General features: G+C 43.5%; 1 protein-coding gene across 1 annotated transcript in view; it reads left to right on the top strand.

Moving 5' to 3' along the window:
* Positions 1–18,866, top strand: part of LOC143783081 (uncharacterized) — a 76,141-nt gene extending 57,275 nt beyond the window's left edge. The window contains exons 22-28 of the mRNA XM_077271317.1: positions 5,187–5,333; positions 8,609–8,716; positions 10,103–10,300; positions 10,571–10,777; positions 11,154–12,522; positions 14,121–14,270; positions 15,551–18,866. Of these exons, the coding sequence (XP_077127432.1) occupies positions 5,187–5,333; positions 8,609–8,716; positions 10,103–10,300; positions 10,571–10,777; positions 11,154–12,522; positions 14,121–14,270; positions 15,551–15,774 (2,403 nt within the window). The 3' untranslated portion in view covers positions 15,775–18,866. The remainder of the gene's footprint in view (positions 1–5,186; positions 5,334–8,608; positions 8,717–10,102; positions 10,301–10,570; positions 10,778–11,153; positions 12,523–14,120; positions 14,271–15,550) is intronic.
* The last annotated feature ends 1,975 nt before the right edge of the window (positions 18,867–20,841 follow it).

Here is a 20,841-nt window from a genome sequence, read left to right as displayed (position 1 = left end):
TACAAGCACGGACCACTGGGTAAAGGATTTGACACAGCTTTTGTATATAAATATTTATTAATAACCAGTAGATCGTTAAAAAAAATCCAGATTGGTTGATGATAAATGTCCATGAAGGGTCATTATATTTAGATTTAAAAAAAAGTTGGACGTTTGTATGAAAAAGTAATAAAGATTTAAAAGGGGTTTTCCATACACAAAAGAAATAATCTGACTGGCCCTGCAATGAGTCCCCAAACCTCCTGCTGCCTTTATTTTTGTTTTTAGCTCCCCCTGATACCCTGCAGCCATTTTTGTGATCTGCTATTAAACTAATCCCAAACTGTTCTTCAACTATATCAATAGTAAAAGAATAAAAACTGAAAATGTAGGCCCCTTAAAAAATAGTGAGGAAAGAATGGTTGTAGATGATGAGGAAAAGGCTAACATATTAAACACCTTCTTCTCCACGGTATTCACGGTGGAAAATGAAATGCTAGGTGAAATCCCAAGAAACAATGAAAACCCTATATTAAGAGTCACCAATCTAACCCAAGAAGAGGTGCGAAACCGGCTAAATAAGATTAAAATAGATAAATCTCCGGGTCCGGATGGCATACACCCACGAGTGCTAAGAGAACTAAGTAATGTAATAGATAAACCATTATTTCTTATTTTTAGGGACTCTATAGCGACGGGGTCTGTTCCGCAGGACTGGCGCATAGCAAATGTGGTGCCAATATTCAAAAAGGGCTCTAAAAGTGAACCTGGAAATTATAGGCCAGTAAGTCTAACCTCTACTGTTGGTAAAATATTTGAAGGGTTTCTGAAGGATGTTATTCTGGATTATCTCAATGAGAATAACTGTGTAACTCCATATCAGCATGGGTTTATGAGAAATCGCTCCTGTCAAACCAATCTAATCAGTTTTTATGAAGAGGTAAGCTATAGGCTAGACCACGGTGAGTCATTGGACGTGGTATATCTTGATGTTTCCAAAGTGTTTGATACCGTGCCGCACAAGAGGTTGGTACACAAAATGAGAATGCTGGGTCTGGGGGAAAATGTGTGTAAATGGGTTAGTAACTGGCTTAGTGATAGAAAGCAGAGGGTGGTTATAAATGGTATAGTCTCTAACTGGGTCGCTGTGACCAGTGGGGTACCACAGGGGTCGGTATTGGGACCTGTTCTCTTCAACATATTCATTAATGATCTGGTAGAAGGTTTACATAGTAAAATATTGATATTTGCAGATGATACAAAACTATGTAAAGCAGTTAATACAAGAGAAGATAGTATTCTGCTACAGATGGATCTGGATAAGTTGGAAACTTGGGCTGAAAGGTGGCAGATGAGGTTTAACAATGATAAATGTAAGGTTATACACATGGGAAGAAGGAATCAATATCACCATTACACACTGAACGGGAAACCACTGGGTAAATCTGACAGGGAGAAGGACTTGGGGATCCTAGTTAATGATAAACTTACCTGGAGCAGCCAGTGCCAGGCAGCAGCTGCCAAGGCAAACAGGATCATGGGGTGCATTAAAAGAGGTCTGGATACACATGATGAGAGCATTATACTGCCTCTGTACAAATCCCTAGTTAGACCGCACATGGAGTACTGTGTCCAGTTTTGGGCACCGGTGCTCAGGAAGGATATAATGGAACTAGAGAGAGTACAAAGGAGGGCAACAAAGTTAATAAAGGGGATGGGAGAACTACAATACCCAGATAGATTATCGAAATTAGGATTATTTAGTCTAGAAAAAAGACGACTGAGGGGCGATCTAATAACCATGTATAAGTATATAAGGGGACAATACAAATATCTCGCTGAGGATCTGTTTATACCAAGGAAGGTGACGGGCACAAGGGGGCATTCTTTGCGTCTGGAGGAGAGAAGGTTTTTCCACCAACATAGAAGAGGATTCTTTACTGTTAGGGCAGTGAGAATCTGGAATTGCTTGCCTGAGGAGGTGGTGATGGCGAACTCAGTCGAGGGGTTCAAGAGAGGCCTGGATGTCTTCCTGGAGCAGAACAATATTGTATCATACAATTATTAGGTTCTGTAGAAGGATGTGGATCTGGGGATTTATTATGATGGAATATAGGAATATAGGCTGAACTGGATGGACAAATGTCTTTTTTCGGCCTTACTAACTATGTTACTATGTTACTATGTTATTGTTTACCTGATGCACCTCCTGCCAGCTCCTCCGTTGTGTCTGTAGTCTACATTCCTCTAAAGACAGAGCAGTATCTCTCCCATTTCTCATCTACTTCCACCCTGTGTGACTGCCCATTTTATATACAAAGCACCATCCTGATACTCGGGTACAGTCTCAAGATGGATAAATCATGTGCACTTCCTAACATTCCCTCTACTTCACCTGGTGTGTGGTGTCCTGACACTCTCCTGCAGTCAGCAATGTTACAGGTGCTGACTCTGGCCCCATACAAACTTACTGTATTGCCAAGAGACAGTAAGTCATATAATGTATTCCTGTATTATAATGTAATGTAGCACTCTGGAATACCCAGCACCATCCCTTGTGGGCAAACGCGCAAGTTGATAATATAACTTGTTCTGTTTGAAGTTTGCATTGTGTTCTCCCTTCCTTGTTGTGCACATCCCCAGTCACTGTAAACTCGCTGTAGGTGAAAGGATATCTCCCCATGACATCACCATCCAGAAATACTGCAGAGCTGCTGGCTGGGCCATTCAAGGCGCAGACAGGAAATCTCTACTCTGTGCTTTGAAGGGACTGTAGCAATGTCACGGTGAGTCACATGGATAGTAAAGGAGTCCGAGGTCAAAAGCCAGGAAGGTACATCATAAACAGATGGAAGAGACAAAGGCGTAGTCAGGTAACAGTGCAATGTTAAAATACCAGGAATTTGGGGAATCAGAACAAAGGGATTAAACAGACAGATGATCAGAACGAGGTCCAAGGTTAAGGAACGAAAGATCAACAAGCAGAACACAAGGCACAGAGAGGCAAACCACACTTACCTGAATGTACGTTTGGGACTAACAGCCCAGCTAAGTAGCAGAGCAATCACCTTGGACAATGAACACCTGGAGACAACCAGCACCTCCAAGTCACAAATTGGATGGCCAAGCTGTCAATCAAAACACCGACAGATCAGCACACCCCTGCACCAGACTGGACACTGAGCTTTCAATCAAAGTACTGACAGCTTAAGTACAAGATTGGATGGCTGGGCCATCAGTAACTGCATCCCAAACACACTGAAGGGTGGAACCCTGACAAACAGGATGTTAGGAGCTGGAGGTCACATCATTGCATGCTACAGCTGAGTAATAGAGCTGAATTTTAATACAAACTAAATTATGAAGTTTCTTATTCTCCGATAAACTTTAATGCTTTAATAAGTCATGTGTCCAGGTAACCCTTTCTTATGAGTAAATTAAGTTACTATTTCACCATTACATATTAAAGGGTTTGGCCACTTTCTCTAGTTAGTGCAGCTTTCCTCACAAACTGCACAGAACTTCAGTCTATGAAGAAGCATGTGACCAGACTCCTCCAATAGAAAAACAACTTTCCCAAGTGAGGTGTTTAACATGCGCTGGCAAGGGGGCGTGTCATTCCACCCACCCATCGGCACGCCCATGATGTGATTACAGGGTGCTAATGGGTCTGCTGAAAACCCCCTTGCCTTGAAAGCCTGCCCACGTTCATAGGAAATCGTGATTTTCGCTATATACAGTACAGACCAAAAGTTTGGACACACCTTCTCATTTAAAGATTTTTCTGTATTTTCATGACTATGAAAATTGTACATTCACACTGAAGGCATCAAAACTATGAATTAACACATGTGGAATTATATACTTAACAAAAAAGTGTGAAACAACCGAAATTATGTCTTATATTCTAGGTTCTCCAAAGTAGCCGCCTTTTGCTTTGATGACTGCTTTGCACACTCTTGGCATTCTCTTGATACTACTTTGAAGAACCTAGAATCTAAGACATAATTTCAGTTGTTTCACACTTTTTTGTTAAGTATATAATTCCACATGTGTTAATTCATAGTTTTGATGCCTTCAGTGTGAATGTACAATTTTCATAGTCATGAAAATACAGAAAAATCTTTAAATGAGAAGGTGTGTCTCCAAACTTTTGGTCTGTATTGTATAGCAGGGATCATGCATTGGTATGTATAGCACAAGCGATCAGATGATCGCAGCTTCAAGTCCCCTAAGGGAACTGTTCAATATGGTAAAAAGTTTTATAAAAAGTAAAAAAAACACAAAAGTTCAAATCACTCCCCTTTTGCCCTACTGAAAATAAAACAATTGTAATAAATACACATATTTGGTATCGCTGCATTCATAAAAGTGTGATCTGTAAAAATATAAAGTGAATTAAACGGCGTAATGAAAAAAAAAATCGAAATGCCAAAATTACAATTTTTTGGTCAACACAGCACTGCAATAAGCTGAGTTCAAAGCATCATATCTACCCCAAAATTGTATCAGTAAAAATATGAGATCAGGGTGCAAAAAATAAAACCCCACCCAGCCGCATATCCCGAAAAATTAAAACGTTGCGAGTCTCGGAAAATGGCAACATTTCTTTTTTTTTAAAAGAGTTTCCAATTTTTTTTCCACCACTTATATTTAAAAAAAAAAAAACTATGCATGTGTGGTATCTCAGTATTCATACTGACCCGAAGAATCATATTGGCCGGTCAGTTTTACCGTATAGTGAACATGGTAAATAAAAAATATTAAATACAATTGTGAAATTGCACTTTTTTTTGCAATTTCAACGCACTTGGAATTTTTTACCACTTTCCAGTGCATTATATGATAACATTAATAATGTCATTCAAAAGCACAACTTGTCCTGCAAAAAACAAGCCCTCATACGGCTATTGTGACGGAAAAATAAAAAAAACATTATGGCTCTTGCAAGAAGTTAAGGGAAAAATGAAAACGAAAAAAATGGAAAATGGCCCCGGAGTGTGAAGGGGTTAAGGAATACATTGCGTGTTATTCAGCAATCATTATCACAATATTTTACTCATGTCACTGACAAAAAATGTTATATATTATTTTATGTAATATTTTAGATCTGATTTTTTTTTATCACTTCCACTTTCATCAAATATCCCTGGTATTGGGACTCAACAAAAATTGTAGTCGTCATCATTTATGAGCTTACTTTTCAGACTGGATTCACCGCACTTCATGTCGCTGCACATTTTGGGCAAGCAGATTTTGTCAGAGAGATCTTAACAAAGGTCCCGGCCACGACCCACAGTGAGGTCCCGAAATTCACGGGTGACGTGGTATTTGTAAAAGAACATGCTGGAGAGGTAAGGGTGTATGTAGAACGACCAAAGTCCTGGGCTGATAGTATGTTCTGGTGTGTATATATATAATATATATATATATATATATATATATATATATATACTGCTCAAAAAATAAAGGGAACACTTAAACAACAGAATATAACTCCAAGTAAATCAAGCTTCCGTGAAATCAAACTGTCCACTTAGGAAGCAACACTGATTGACAACCAATATCACATGCTGCTGTGCAAACGGAATGGACAACAGATGGAAATTATTGGCAATTATCAAGACACCCTCAATAAAGGAGTGGTTCTGCAGGTGGGGACCACAGACCACATCTCAGTACCAATGCTTTCTCGCTGATGTTATGGTCACTTTTGAATGTTGGTTGTGCTTTCACACTCGTGGTAGCATGAGATGGAATCTATAACCCACACAAGTGGCTCAGGTAGTGCAGCTCATCCAGGATGGCACATCAATGCGAGCTGTGGCAAGAAGGTTTGCTGTGTCTGTCAGCGTAATGTCCAGAGGCTGGAGGTGCTACCAGGAGACAGGCCAGTACATCAGGAGATGTGGAGGGGGCCATAGGAGGGCAACAACCCAGCAGCAGGATCGCTACCTCAGCCTTTGTCTAAGGAGGAACAGGTGGAGCACTGTCAGAGCCCTGCAAAATGACCTCCAGCAGGCCCCAAATGTGCATGTGTCTGCACAAACGGTTAGAAACTGACTCCATGAGGATGGTCTGATGGCCCGACATCCACAGAAGGGGGGTGCAGGATGCTTGGCATTTGCCACAGAACACCAGGATTGGCAAATTCACCACTGGCGCCCTGTGCTCTACACAGATGAAAGCAGGTTCACACTGTGCACATGTGACAGACGTGACAGAGTCTGGAGACGCCATGGATAGCGATCTGCTGCCTGCAAAAACATCCTTCAGCATGACCGGTTTGGCAGTGGGTCAGTAGTGGTGTGGGGTGGTATTTCTTTGGAGGGCCGCACAGCCCTCCATGTACTCGCCAGAGGTAGCCTGACTGCCATTAGGTACCGAGATGAGATCCACAGACCCCTTGTGAGACCATATGCTGGTGCTGTTGGCCCTGGGTTCCTCCTAATGCAGGACAATGCCAGACCTCATGTGGCTGGAGTGTGTCAGCAGTTCCTGCAAGATGAAGGCATTGAAGCTGTGGACTGGCCCGCCCTTTCCCCAGACCTGAATGTGACTGAACACATCTGTCACATCATGTCTTGCTCCATCCACCACGTGCACCACAGACTGTCCAGGAGTTGGCGGATGCTTTAGTCCAGGTCTAAGAGGGGATCCCTCAGGAGAACGTCTGCCACCTCACCAGGAGCATGCCCAGGCGTTGTAGGGAGGTCATACAGGCATGTGGAGGCCACACACACTACTGAGCATCATTTCCTTGTCTTGAGGCATTTCCGCTGAAGTTGGATCAGCCTGCAATTTGATTTTCCACTTTGATTTTGAGCATCATTCCAACTCCAGACCTCCGTGGGATATTAGTTGTGATTTACATTGGTCATTTTTAGGTTTTACTGTTCTCAACGCATTCCACTATATAATGAATAAAGATTTATAGCTGGAATATTTCATTCAGTGATATCTACGATGTGGGATTTTAGTATTCCCTTTATTTTTTTGAGCAGCATACACTGTGTTCCAAATTATTATGCAAATAATATTTCCTCCTATTTTCTCTACATTACCTATCTGAATTGCAGTCATTGTTATTTTCCAGTCATCTACTATTCTAGTATAATTGCAATGTTTTGGAACAAACTGCCTATGAAAACAGTATCTTTTTAAAAAAAATAAACACTCAAAATGCATGTTCCAAATTATTATGCACAGCAGAGTTTTCAACCTTTTTTTTTTATTTTGAACAAAAAAATGGTCAATTGTGAAGTTATAAGCATTATCAGCTTATTACAAAATGAAATCAAACAGTTTTCAAGTGAAACCTTTATTCTAGGTGATGTCACATTTGCACATAAGACCCCTTGTTCGAAAGAAGCTTCTGAACTCTCTCGTCCATTGAATTTGTCAGTTTTTGGATGGTTTCTGCTCCAATTGTTTTGCATGTGGACAGAATACCCTCCCAGAGCTGTTGCTTAGATGTGAACTGCCTCCCGCCATCATAGACACTCCTTTTGATGATGCTCCAGAGGTTCTCAATGGGGTTGAGGTCAGGGGAAGATGGTGGCCACACCATAAGTTTGTCCTCTTCTATGCCCATAGCAGCCAGAGATGCAGATGTGTTTTTTGCAGCATGAGACGGTGCATTATCCTGCATGAAAATGATCTTGCTGCGGAAAGCACGGTTCTTCCTCTTAACCATGGCAGGAAGTGTTGTTTTAGAAACTCCACATAGATTATGGAGTTCATCTTTACCCCTTCAGGGATCATAAAGGGGCCGACAATCTCTCTCCCCATGATTCCAGCCCATTACTCCACCTCCTCCTTGTTGGCGCCTTAGCCGTGTTTTCATGAGGTGTCCATCAACCAGCCATCCTCCACTCCATCCATCTGGACCATCAAGCGTTGCACGGCACTCATCGGTGAACAAAACAGTTTGGAAGTCAGTCTTCATGTATCGTTTGGCCCACTGGAGCCGTTTCTGCTTGTTGCAGTGGATAGAGGTGGTGGACAGGATGGCTTACGCACAGCTGCAAACCTCTGAAGGACCCTGCATCTTGTTGTTCTGGGGACGTTGGAGGCACCAGCAGCTTCAAAAACTTGTCTGCTGCTATGACAAGGCATTTTTGCAGCTGCTCTTTTAACCTTATGCAATTGCCTGTTGGAAAGAGTCCTCAATTTTTCCTTATCAGCACGCACACGTGTGTGCTGGGAATCAGCTACATCTTGATTGTGCGATGATCACGATGAAGTGTCTTGGCAATGTTGATTGTAGTCATGCCTTGACCTAAATACTCCACAATTTGTTGCTTCTCAGCAGCCGACACATCCTTTCTCTTTCCCATTTTGGCAAAAAATGTCGGCTGCTTAATAATGTGGAACAGCCTTCGTAAGTAGTCTTGCCTTTATTTGGACACAACTGCCAAACTAATGTGCACAGGTATCTGCAATTGCTTTCAGTGATATAAAGAGCCCTGACGCACATCACCATCAATGAGTTTAAATGACAAACAGAAAAAGTATAACCTTATCACTCCTAAACTCTTTGTGCAGAATAATTTGGAACACAGTGTATATATATATGTATAACATTCTACACAGGCACTATGTATCAATAAGTCTTCTTCTTATACAGTCTGGTTACACACCCTTGCATCTGGCTTCTCAATCCGGTCATGAAAGTCTTGTACGCCTTTTACTAAACCACCCAGGAGTCCAGGCAGATGCGGCCACCAGGCGCCAGGTGACTGTTTTCATTTTGTTACTGCTATGTTTTGGCTTTTTGTAAATTAAGAAACTAATGTTTTGGAGCGCCCCCAGACGCAGGGCAGCGGGGTACTCGGTACCGGGTCCCTCTGTCTCGGTTCTGGGGATGTCACGGTGGCCAAACCCGGTCCGTGGCCCTGCTAAGGAGCATCCAATTAAAGGTGTGGGTAGAAGTCTGTCAAGTGTTCATGACGCCACCTGTGGTGTTCGGTCAGGATGACCGACGCTGCTAGGGGTCCGCTGGGGTGATGGAATGGCAGCTAGATGGTGTAACTTCCCACAGGTGAAGTATGTCCCCAGGGCTTCCCTTGAGATGTAGATGGTGATGATGTAGGTCGCAGTAAATAACGAGGACACAGGATTGCAGTCTCTTTACCTTTTACTGTAGACCTCGGCATCCACAATCCAGAGCACTGCTAACAGGGCAAACTGAGACCAGCCGGTCCAAAGGCACATCCAGAGTTCCCTTTACAGGTGGAAATCAGTAGCCTTCCTACTTGCGCCTGTGTGTTGTAGTACCTCCCTGCTGAGCACCACGTGATAATCCTCACAACTCTTGTATCTGTTTCTGATGTTCTCTCTCTCCATCCCCCAGTGTGGATAGGACGCACCCGTATGACGGGGTAAGCCTGGAGCTATTTTATAGGGACCCTAGAGACGCCCCTCTCCCACAATTGCCTCTGTTGTCTGCTTAGGTGAAAAGGTGAGACAGCCAACCTAAAGTTAACTGCCCGGCCGTGGTTGGAGTAGTGCATAGAGTCAGTACTCCCTCGGTATTCCGTTCACCGGCTACGCGCCTCAGAAGGATGTTGTCACGATCTTAGGGGCACGACTCCTCCCGGTATTATCTCCTTAGTGCTGTGATCTCGTTTCTCACTTCTCCACAATATACTTCGCTTCTTGTCCTTTCTTAAGATGCCGCCGCAAGGTAGTGCAGGCACGGCTCCGTAACGATCTGTCTCTTGCTAGGCCACTGTCAGGATCCCACCCCTGACAGGGACCCCCCTGAGTCTTCCCAAGCAACGCTCTCCTCTCACTAGATGCTACCTGGGCAAAACCCAGTCAGCTTCTCTCTAACTTCCCCTCCAACCCCCAGTTTTATCCGAGTGTGAGGAGTGGCCTAATACATAGAACCTTTTGCTCCCCCTGGAGGCCGGAGTGTGAAGTGTAGTGTGTCACTGTGATACCTGGTCAGGTGAACTCCTTTAGTACAATCAGACGTAACATCGCTCCCCTTAGTGGCAGAGCGACATTACTGCAACGACCAGAACTCTGGGGCGCTGCACATTTTTTTCTAAATCTTCTACTTTTGGTCTTCGAGAATTTCAAGTTTAAAATGCCATCGAAAATTTCTCTTTCATAGGGTTCAACTCCGATACACCTTGCAGCACAGAATGGTCACACAGCTGTCGTAGGTCTCCTTCTCAGTAAATCTACCTCTCAACTGCATGTGAAAGACAACAGAGGACGGACGTGTCTCCACTTAGCAGCTGCCAATGGTCACAATGAGATGATGAGAGCCCTTATTGGACAAGGAGCAGAGATTAATGTGACTGATAAGGTGATTTTCTTTAATAAAGTGATTTAGATGTCATGTGCTCCTCAGGGGCGGGTCTTGGTACTTTTTAATGTATTACCTTTACACAATTGGTTGAGTATAAAGTCGAGCAGGAAACAATGTACAAACCTTCCAACTAAAGTATCATGTCTGTTATCACCCAGACATGGTTCCTTCTTAATAATCTTTGTTTTCAAAGGCCAGGTAGACCTAAGAATAACATTACAGAAATATACTTTACTATGTAAATTTGTGTATGTTTTTTTTGGGCAGAATGGGTGGTCTCCTCTGCACTTCGCCGCCAAGTCTGGTTTTTTAGAAACTGTTCAGTTTCTTGTCGAATGTTGTGCCGACCCTACATTGGAGTGTAATGATGGGAAGACAGCAATCCAGTACGCTGCTGGTGACAACCACCAAGATGTAGTGAGTTTCTTACTGAAGAGAAGCCATAATACCCTCAAACTAACCGAAGACAGGAAGGTAATTCTCATCAAGAGGTGACATGTGGACTGGTGTAGTGCGTGAACCCTAAGTAGGGGGGGGTGATCTTGTCTGTCCTTATTTTAAGTCTTCTAACAGGACTAGAGATATGAGACAAACCCAGAAACCCAATTGTGGACAGTTGTTTCGGGGATCTTGCCTTTCATCAGCACAAAGCAGGCTAATGGTTGGGTAAAAGAGAGAACACTCTACAATTTCTATCGATCTACTTTCCATAGTCTTATAAAAAAAAAATCTAAGGTCTAAAAAGTGATGACCAAGCTATCAATAGCCTATCTGAAAAAGGTTCCTTGCCTATTATTTGTATCTCTAACTCTATGGTTTCATGAAATTCACTTTTTTATTTGTTTTACAGTTTGTGTTTGACTTGATGGTTTGTGGGAAGCTGAATAGGAACAAGATTATAGAAGAGTACATCCTGAATTCTGCCGCTCCTCTGGACACTGCCGTGAAACTTTCCAGAGCGCTTACCATCACTGCCCTGAAAGAGAAGGAGAGGGCAGTCGACCTACTCAATGCTGCCAAGTACACTGAATCAATGGCCACTGAACTTTTGACATTAGCATCTGGTAGTAAAAATGCTGGATACATCCTCCGAGCTATAGACCACCGTGGCACCACCATATTGGACTGTTTGATTGAGTGTGAGCAGAAAAATGTGGTTGCCCACCCTGCAGTTCAAAAATACTTGACTGAGGTCTGGTATGGAAATCTAGACTGGACCACCTGGAAACTGGTCCTTCTCTTCTTTACCTTCTTAGCATGCCCTCCGGTTTGGTTCGTCTTTTCTCTACCTCTCAAACATAGATTTAACAAAATCCCCATCATGAAGTTCATGAGTTACTTGGCATCACACATATTCTTGCTGGTACTCTTCATCATCACCATCGTCTACCCTCCTTTGAATCCAATTTATGAAGGACAAATGATCCCATCTTGGAATGAGTGGTTGCTGCTCGCTTGGTTGTCAGGGATGTTGGTTTCAGAGCTTACTCATCAAGGTGAAAGGGCAGGTCTTGCCTGGATACGTGTATTCGTCTTGGGATTTTCTGCCATCGCCTTTTTTTGCCATCTACTTGCTTTCTTGTTTACAGATATCGATCGCTTACACTGCCTATTTGCCAGGAACATCTTTCTTGGCATCGCCATGACTCTCTCTTTCGTCCAGTTCTTGGAGTTCCTCACCTTTCATCACCTCTTTGGACCATGGGCAATCATTATAAGAGATTTGATCAAGGATCTCACCAGATTTGCAGTAATTCTCGCTTTGTTTCACGTGGCCTTCACAATGCAACTATCTGCGGTCTATCAACCAGTGTATCCAGAACCCAGAGCCAATCATTCAGGCAACGAAACAGGAGACAACAAAAATGAAACCAATATCCAAGATCCAATAGACATCACTGTCCTCTTGTTCTTCTCACTCTTTGGCTTGGTGGAACCTGATTGCCTTCCATCGTTGAGCAGGACTCCGCAGTTCACCTTTGTAATCATCCGCTTTGTGTTTGGAGTTTACTTAGTTGTTACTTTAATTGTCCTTATCAATCTGTTGATCGCGATGATGAGTGATACCTACCAACGCATACAAGCGCAATCAGACACCGAATGGAAATTCGGAAGGGCCACGTTAATAAGAGATATGACCAGGAAACCCGGGACGCCTTCTCCTTTCAACCTCTTCACCAACCTATTTTTCTACATCAAACTGCTATGTAAATATAAAGGTAAGATCGATCATTACAAAAAATAAAAACAAATTTAACTCTGGTTCTGTCAATTTCCTGTCAAGGCCACCAAATCAGATGTGAGCAGAGTTTCACTCTGAGAAGTATTAGAATAGTCAACAAATGTAAGATGAGGACCCAACTCTTAGACAACCCAAAAAGAGGGTTCTTCTATCTTCTCAAAACATTACAAGTGGCCCACAGATTACCAAAAGTTCTGTGCTATTGTAGACCTTTTAACGAGCCTTCCCTCATGGTAGAAGGCTCTGTTGTAGCTAAATCTCGTAAATGATATGGCAAGGCTTGTTACAGAGTCCACCGTTACAGCATTGTCTGTCTGCCTTTCAAGGGCAACATCATCATAAAATGATCCATTGGTCATATCAGCCTTTTGAGTTACATGTATTGCAAAAAAAACAACTGTTGACTATACATTTTTTACATCTAAGGATCTTTACTAAAAACAAAATTAGTAATCTTGCGATTTTCACATTGGCCACTACGACTATTTTAGACTTATACTTCCTGTCTCTCCAGGAAACATTTTCAGCAGGCTCCTTACCATCAGAGGTAGGGTTAGGATCTGCACACACAGAGTTTATTGAGGAGTTAAAAAATCCCACATGTTTCAAGCAGAAATCACTGCAGGAAACTCGACTTTTGGAGGGATTTCTTCGAGTAGTTTTTCATTTCCTGAAATGGTTCTGAAGAGTTTTTTTTTTCAGAAATGTTCTGTGCTGCCTTTTGATTTGACAGTGCCTAGATTGGAGAAGTTTCCTTGAAGATTCATTTCAAAGAGTTGACATTCACTTTCTTTTTTTCTCCATCAGGAGTTTCTTTTAAAAAAAAAAAAAAAAAAAGAAAACTTCTTCAGGAAAAATTATAAAGATAAATAGAAATCAATTGTAAGAGGTTTTTTTCAAAGAACTTATAAAGCACTTTTTGAAGAGGATTTTCTAGAGGATCCACTCCAAAAAAAACTCTGTGCACATACCCCTAAAATGTGTTCACAATGATTCTTTTTGCCGAGTTTTTGGAATGTAGATTTTTTGAGTAGTTTTATGTTTTTGCAGAGAAATTTGGAAGAGCTCCTTTTTCAAAAAATTCCATGTGAACACAGCCTTACAATGACAGATAACACCACTACTCACAGCTGATAACAAAGGATCCGCCAATTGCAATAGCCATTGTCACAGCTCCCCCTCTTTTCACAATGTCCATTGCACACACTCATTAGTTGCTTCAATAAAAAAAAGCCAGGGTCAGAGTCAGTATATGATGGCTAATATTCATGTGCATTTCCTGAACAGGATGTAAGAGTCTAAAAAAAACCAGTGTCTCATGTCAAAAATTCAAGATGACTTATTTTATTTTTTTTTAATAGGTATAGTGATAAAAAAAACAAACAAAAATGTTTAAGAACAACATGTAACACAAAATATTGAACTAAACTATAGGTCATTTTCTGATGGTGCTTCCCTTTAAAGTTTAAAGCTTGGTGGTTTCCACAAGGAGACACGGAATACCCTTCACGTTTTGGTTCCCTTCTATTCATCTTGTAACCAAAACTTTACTTCTTATTCCTATTTATATGACAGGTAAGATGTGTTCTTCTAACGCCAGGACTCTAATGAATGAGGAGGATTTGGATGGCTTTTCCGACACTCGCTCCATTGACCTTCTTGCCCACTCGTCATTTGGGTGGATACGAACAACTGCCAAGAGGACCATGCAGGTATCACCGGAAAGTAAGTTCTCTGCTGTCCTTAATGTGCCACTGAAGTCTCCAAGAAACAAATCACTGCCCGATGATCTGAGATTGGGACTTATCCTCCATGAGTGGCTGGGAGATACTGTATGTCCACCATACTGATCTTCTAGGCACTGTCCATTGTCCCTAGAAACCACGGTGTATAACAAAGCTTTGCTTCTGCTCCGTGGTCAAAACTGTCTGGAGCATCTAAGGGGTTTGGTCTTCCATTGGCACCTCTCGATGCCCTGTTGGAAGTCTAAGTCCAGCTCATGTAGCGCGTGGAGTCGAGGCTAGTAGAACCTGTATGAAAGGTTGGAGATGATGTATGCTGTCTTCAGGGCAAGATTGGGGAGGAATTAGGTCATGGCAAGCCCTAATCGGCACAGCTTGACTTCTCGGCACGTCTCCACCTATTTGACTTCAGAATAGTAATTTGCATTTGGTGCAAGCTGCTGTTTTTGCAAAATTAGGCTTAGAATTATAGACATAATCCATACAGTCCTGCCCCAGTTTGGTCTGAGGGCAGAAAACACCTGCCAGGTCTCTAAAAATGGAATCCCCCTTTATGGTGGTCACTAATCGGAAACTCTCTACCCAAGCCCTACATTACTGAGGACACAGAAAACTTTCTCTGTAACTTATTGAGCTGTGTTTGTGATATATGTAGATCTTTCATGAGGCTCCGAAACCAATAATTGCGCCAAATATGCCAATAAATCGCTCCGCTGTCATGTCAGGTTGCTCTAACCTTTACTGCCTATTACAAGGATTATATAAGCTGCCGCCTGGACAAATATGGAAAACTCCTGAACCACACGAGTGGAGAGGAATTCCCTATGAGGTTTCAGGAAAGCTGTAAATTATGTGACCCCCCCCAGGAGACAGCAGCACGTCCAGCATCAGCAGAGATACATGTCATCTGAGTATAATAAATGATGACACATCGCAGAATTACTGCAGTTAAGCTTTTCATTGAGTTTCCTGTGACTAATTTGCAAAAATTAAAGAGGCAGAATTTTTTTTTCGTTAGAAGACTATAAGCAGATCTACGATTGTCTGCTTGGACCGCTAGCGATCTGCTGAAATCCAGCAGCAAGTACTCACATTTCCCTGCAGTGCCCCCACAGGAATAATGGAGTATTACACCCGTCTGAGATCTTAGCAGATAATACTTAGTATTCCTGGTGGTCTAGGGTGGTGGATGAGTTATTCTAAGATCCCTGGAGATTTGCCATCTGATTTACACCCATAACACTGTGATTTTATTCCATCCAGGTGCATTTTCTGGTGAGATACATAGAAGCCATCCATTTCCGGGCCCCGTACATGTGGATGAGATTATAGACTGGCACGCTGTAGCGGTACGATTTATGTCTCTGAAGGGTCAGACGGACGGAGTGACGAGTGCGGAGAGACCCTTCATCCCTCACATCACGGGAACCAACAAGAAATCACCGACTGAGCGACAGAATGGACACGTTGTACCGGGCGGTCAATAACTCAAGTCCTTCCATCACATTTCCTGAAAACCTAGATCCATGAGGCATAGGTCCTCAGCAGGAGAAGCAGGAACCCGTGAGACAGTTGCCTCCAACATACTTTTCTCCATATAGAATATTTACCCCTCCATATCCACCTCCACGAGCTTTTCTAACCTCCCATACCACATCCATAGATATGGAGTCGCCCCTCTGCAGATATAACAGCTCACGCTTTTCTGGAAAGGATTTTTACAAGATTTTAGAGGCATCTGTGGGGATTTTTGTCCTTTCATCCAGAAAAACATTTGTGAGGTCAGACGTGATGTTGGGGGGAGGCCGGACTCACAACCTCTCTTCTAGTTCTTGGATGGGGCGACTGGTCATGTTCTTCCACCAAACTCCCCCCTCCATGTCTGTATGGACCTGGTGCACTGGGCACAGTCCCGGGGAGCAGAGAAGGGAAAGCGATTTACCCCAAACTGTTCCCACAAAGCTGAATTGTCCAAAATGTCTTGTGCTGAAGTATTAAGATTTCCCTTCCCTGTAGCTGAGGGTCCGAGGCCGCCCCCTGATAACATCCCCCATTGTATTATCCCCCTCCACCATCTGTACAGGGGGCACAATGCAGTCAGGGGGTAACGTCCTCCTGGAATCACCAAACCCAGACTCCTCCATCAGATGTAGATAGAGAAGTGCGATCCGTCACTGCACAGAGCACGTCTCCTCCAGAGTCCAGTGGTGACGTTACACCACTCCATCCGACGCTCAGCATTGTGCTTGGTGATGTAAGGCTGCATGCAGATGCTCGTCCATGAAGTGTGAGGTGAAGTGTTTGTGCTGATACCAGTGGAGGTCTGGACTTTGCAGTTATGGTGACAGCATGTGATGACTTTTCTGCCCTCTACTCCTCAGCACCCGGCCCCCCCGCTCTGTAACGTTATGGGGTCTCTACTTGGTGAAGTTGTGGTTCCTTCCACTTCTTAAAAGTATCACACACAGGTGATGATGGAAGATTTTGGAGGAAGAAATGTTATGGACGGACTTGTTACCCCATTGGCTCCTATTACAGGACCACGCTGGCATCATTGAGCTCTGCACCACTCTGACGGCATGGTGGGAGCTGGATGTTATACACTGGGAATAATGGGAGATGTTATACACCATGGGTGTGAGTCGCCGGATGTTACAGACTTGGGAGTGAGGGGCCGGGTGTTTTGTACACTGGGGGGTGAGGAGCTGGATGGTATACACCGGAGGATGAGGGGCAGTTTGTTATACAGTGGGAGACAAAGGGTCGGAGGTTATACACCAGGGGTCGAGGGGCCAGAGGTTATACACCAGGGGTCGAGGGGCCGGAGGTTATACACCAGGGGTTGAGGGGCCGGAGGTTATACACCAGGGGTCGAGGAGCCGGAGGTTATACACCAGGGGTCGAGGGGCCGGAGGTTATACATCAGGGGTCGAGGGGCCGGAGGTTATACACCAGGGGTCGAGGGGCCGGAGGTTATACACCAGGGGTCGAGGGGCCGGAGGCTATACACCAGGGGTCGAGGGGCCGGAGGTTATACACCAGGGGTCGAGGGGCCGGAGGTTATACACCAGGGGTCGAGGGACCGGAGGTTATACACCAGGGGTCGAGGGGCCGGATGTTATATACTGAGGGGCCAGGGGATATACACCGGTGGCGAGGGGCTGTATGTTATCTACTGGGGGCGATGGGACTGAATGAGACACCTGAATTTATTGATTAACATGTGCCCCGATACTTTTCTCCATACAGTATATTGTATATTGAACTGAATATTCCCATTTTACCCTTTTACGTTTATGATCAGACAATGCAGCTACTTTTAAGCCCCCATAGAGGTGGATCTCACCGCACAATATGTTATACACTTACATGGTTACGCTACTTTCAGACAATTTAATCTCATTTGATAGATAATGGGATAAACGTAAAATCTGCAAATCACAGAATTTCAATATGATGTTTTAACCCTGAAAAATCATCCAAAAGTGGCAGCCACTGTTATCTTCTGCCTGTTGTAAAGTGTAATCCTTCTTCAGCAGCAGAGGCAGCGAGACGGATCGCGGGGAGTGAAGGCACGTCTTTGTTTCTCTGCAGATAGTGGTACAACGTTTCTCTGCTCCAGATCTCTTGTCTGTCAGCGTGCATGGAGTTATAACTGATGGCTTTCAGTTAAAGGGGTCTTCTGGTCACAATATATTGATAGGTCATATGATATTGGTGGTGGTTCTGACACCCCCTTTCAGCTTTTATTTTCTCTGGCATCTGCCAGATGCAAACACTTGGGATGGAGTTGCACGACATAGCTCCATTGAATAAGTGTCAACCGTGTCCAGGTCCTTCAGAACACCGTCCGTTTTCTTGAATTCGAGCTGCTCTGCAGTCACTACACATTGAGCGGAGCTGAGCTTTTCAGCGCCATTCAAATTTTTTCGATCCAGTAACAGCTGATCAGAAAGGGGTTGCCGTTGTTGGATTTCCACTGATGGACACTCCCTTTAAAGGTAGGCAATCCATTGCATAATAGTGGTAGCAAACCATGCTAGGGAAGAAAGGGAAAGGAAGTTTCTGCACCTATGATGCTGGCAGAATGCTTATGAAGTGGAACCAATAAATCAGAAAGAGTGGATAGCAAGTTACAAAATATAAGTCAGTGCAGTTTCTGGATTTCAGTAGTTTGTGCATGAAAAGCATTTTTACCTTGTTGTGGGGGGTAAGGGCCGCCAGACCCTGCTTTACTACAGGGGGCAGGGTTTATGTCAAAGGAACTATGGAGGGACTTGGCTTAGACTCATGACAACCTCTGGAAACAAATGGTGGCCTCTGGTGTTCTGTGCCGCCTAGGAAGTCTCCTATATCAGCCACTTACATTACACATACGCACACGCTGTCTGCTCCCCACATACCTCAGACACCAGATGAAGCCTTCCTCATCTGCAGCTCAGACGACAGCCTCTTATGGGGAAAGACATTATTTTAGGACAGTTTTAGAAGAAAGTCATGGATCATTAATGAATGTCATGTCCGCTACTCCTCCATTGTTTCCCAATGCTCTCGCCTGGCTACCGGAGGGGACATACTGCTATTTTTGTAATGAATCAATAAACGTTGGATATTTTATTTGGTGTTATGGAAATATTTGGGTTGGATAAATGTATCCCTCTGTGTGTGCTGCGGCCGCTCCCAATTAGACTGAGTATTTTGAGCGCTCAAAGGAATGAGACTGCAACACCATTGTGTCAGAACAACATTCCATCAATACTGGTACTTTATTGTACATACATAGTTTTATTTTTTCACATAGAAAGGAGTGGTTAGGGGTTGTCAGGGGTGGTTAGTTAATTAACATATTGTCTAGCTCTTCTGTCATTGGTTATCTAAACATATATGGAATATTGTGATTAATGCTCATATGACTGCTGATTAAGCTGATTAAGCAACTAGAATTGAGCTCTCTGCATGTAGGACAGAGTTGAGACATCTGACACTGTTGGTCTGCCGTTTCAGCAAGATTCAGCTATATTCTAGACATTATTTCAGACATCTGACCCAACTTCCGCTTTTTGGGATGGAAAACCCCATATGATCTGTCTGGGTTATATCAGGCTTATATCAGTTCGTGTCAGCCATTTTAAACCATTGATTATAATGTATATATTAGCTGTGAGCATATAAGTATATATTTGATTATAGAGGAGTATACATGCAAGTGAGATCTACATGATATATATATTTCTATCACAAGCCCCCCTTAGATATCAATTGCCCTAATCCTAGCCTCCTGTCCCAAAGCGCTGCAACTCTTTTGTGCTGTCGGCGAACTGACACAAGCCTAACGCCTGTGCCCCACTCCGTACAGACTTTTCGCAAATGGGCGGTCAGGAGATCTGTCCCTAACGGGGGTTCGTTGCAATCAGTCTCTTAGTCAATAGCATGTGTAGTGAGCGATGTGTAGTCTTTATCAGGTAGGTCATCTTTTCGGTCAGGCCGCAACATCATTCTGGCTTGGGTGTCATCTTCTGGTAGGAGAGCTTTCTTGCCATGCGATGAGTGGATCCAAGTGGGTCTTCCCTCCAGTTTCACAGAGTTTGGTGTCATCAGCAGCACTTGAGCAGGACCATCAAATCTGGGATCGAGTGGTGTTCTCCTTACAAACTTTTTCACCAACACCCAGTCTCCTGGCTTCTAGGAGTGCATACCGGACACTGAATCTGGATCTGGAAATGAAGAAAAAAACTCGAGAATGGATGTTAGCAAGTTTCTTGGTGATTTCAATTACATAAGCAGACAAAGTATCATATTGCATAGTCAGCTGCTGAAGGAAAGGATACCCCTAACCTGGGACTAGACACAAACAAAATTTCTTATGGTAACAGCTTTTCTGGGCCTCTGGAAGTATGCCTTACACTAAGTAGTGTGATTGGGAGTGTGTAGGCCTAAGTCTGACCCTACTGCTGACTGGATGTCTCGCGTGAGATGAGCTGTGAATGCGGGTCCCTGGTCTCTCTCTATCACTTCTGGGACCCCATAGCTGCATATCTCGTCTCTGAGAGTAGCTTCTTTGCAGTAGTCTTTGCTGACTGGTTCTTCACTGGGAAAGCTTCTGACTGCCATCCTGAGAACATGTCCATGGCCACAAGGGCATATTTGAAACCTCCACTTGGCGGCGTCTGGATATGGTCTATCTGGATCCTCTGGAAGGGGTACAGTGGTCTGGCAAGACGACGTATGGGAACTTTCTCCATTCTTCCAGGGTTGCATTGGCCACAGGTCAGACAGCTGTTTATGAACTTGAACATGAGGAAGCGGCACACGTGAACGCGAAACGCACGTTGGGGTACGGGACCGGGACCCAGTCTGGACATTTTATCACAAATGGGTAATTAGTGTATTTATCTTTACCAATATAGTCAGTATGGGTATACCAATGTGGCACACGATGGCGGTATTCACTGTGGCTATTTGGCTGTGTAAAGAGTATTGAACTCTGTTATGTGCCGCAATATTGGGCCTTTCTTTCTACTGGTACTGTTTGGATACTGTTTGTAATACTTCTT

Source organism: Ranitomeya variabilis, chromosome 6, assembly GCF_051348905.1.
Source record: "Ranitomeya variabilis isolate aRanVar5 chromosome 6, aRanVar5.hap1, whole genome shotgun sequence".
Taxonomy (NCBI): Eukaryota; Metazoa; Chordata; class Amphibia; order Anura; family Dendrobatidae; genus Ranitomeya; species Ranitomeya variabilis.
The sequence above is the reverse complement of the archived record's forward strand: the minus strand, read 5'-3'. Positions and strand labels throughout refer to the sequence as shown.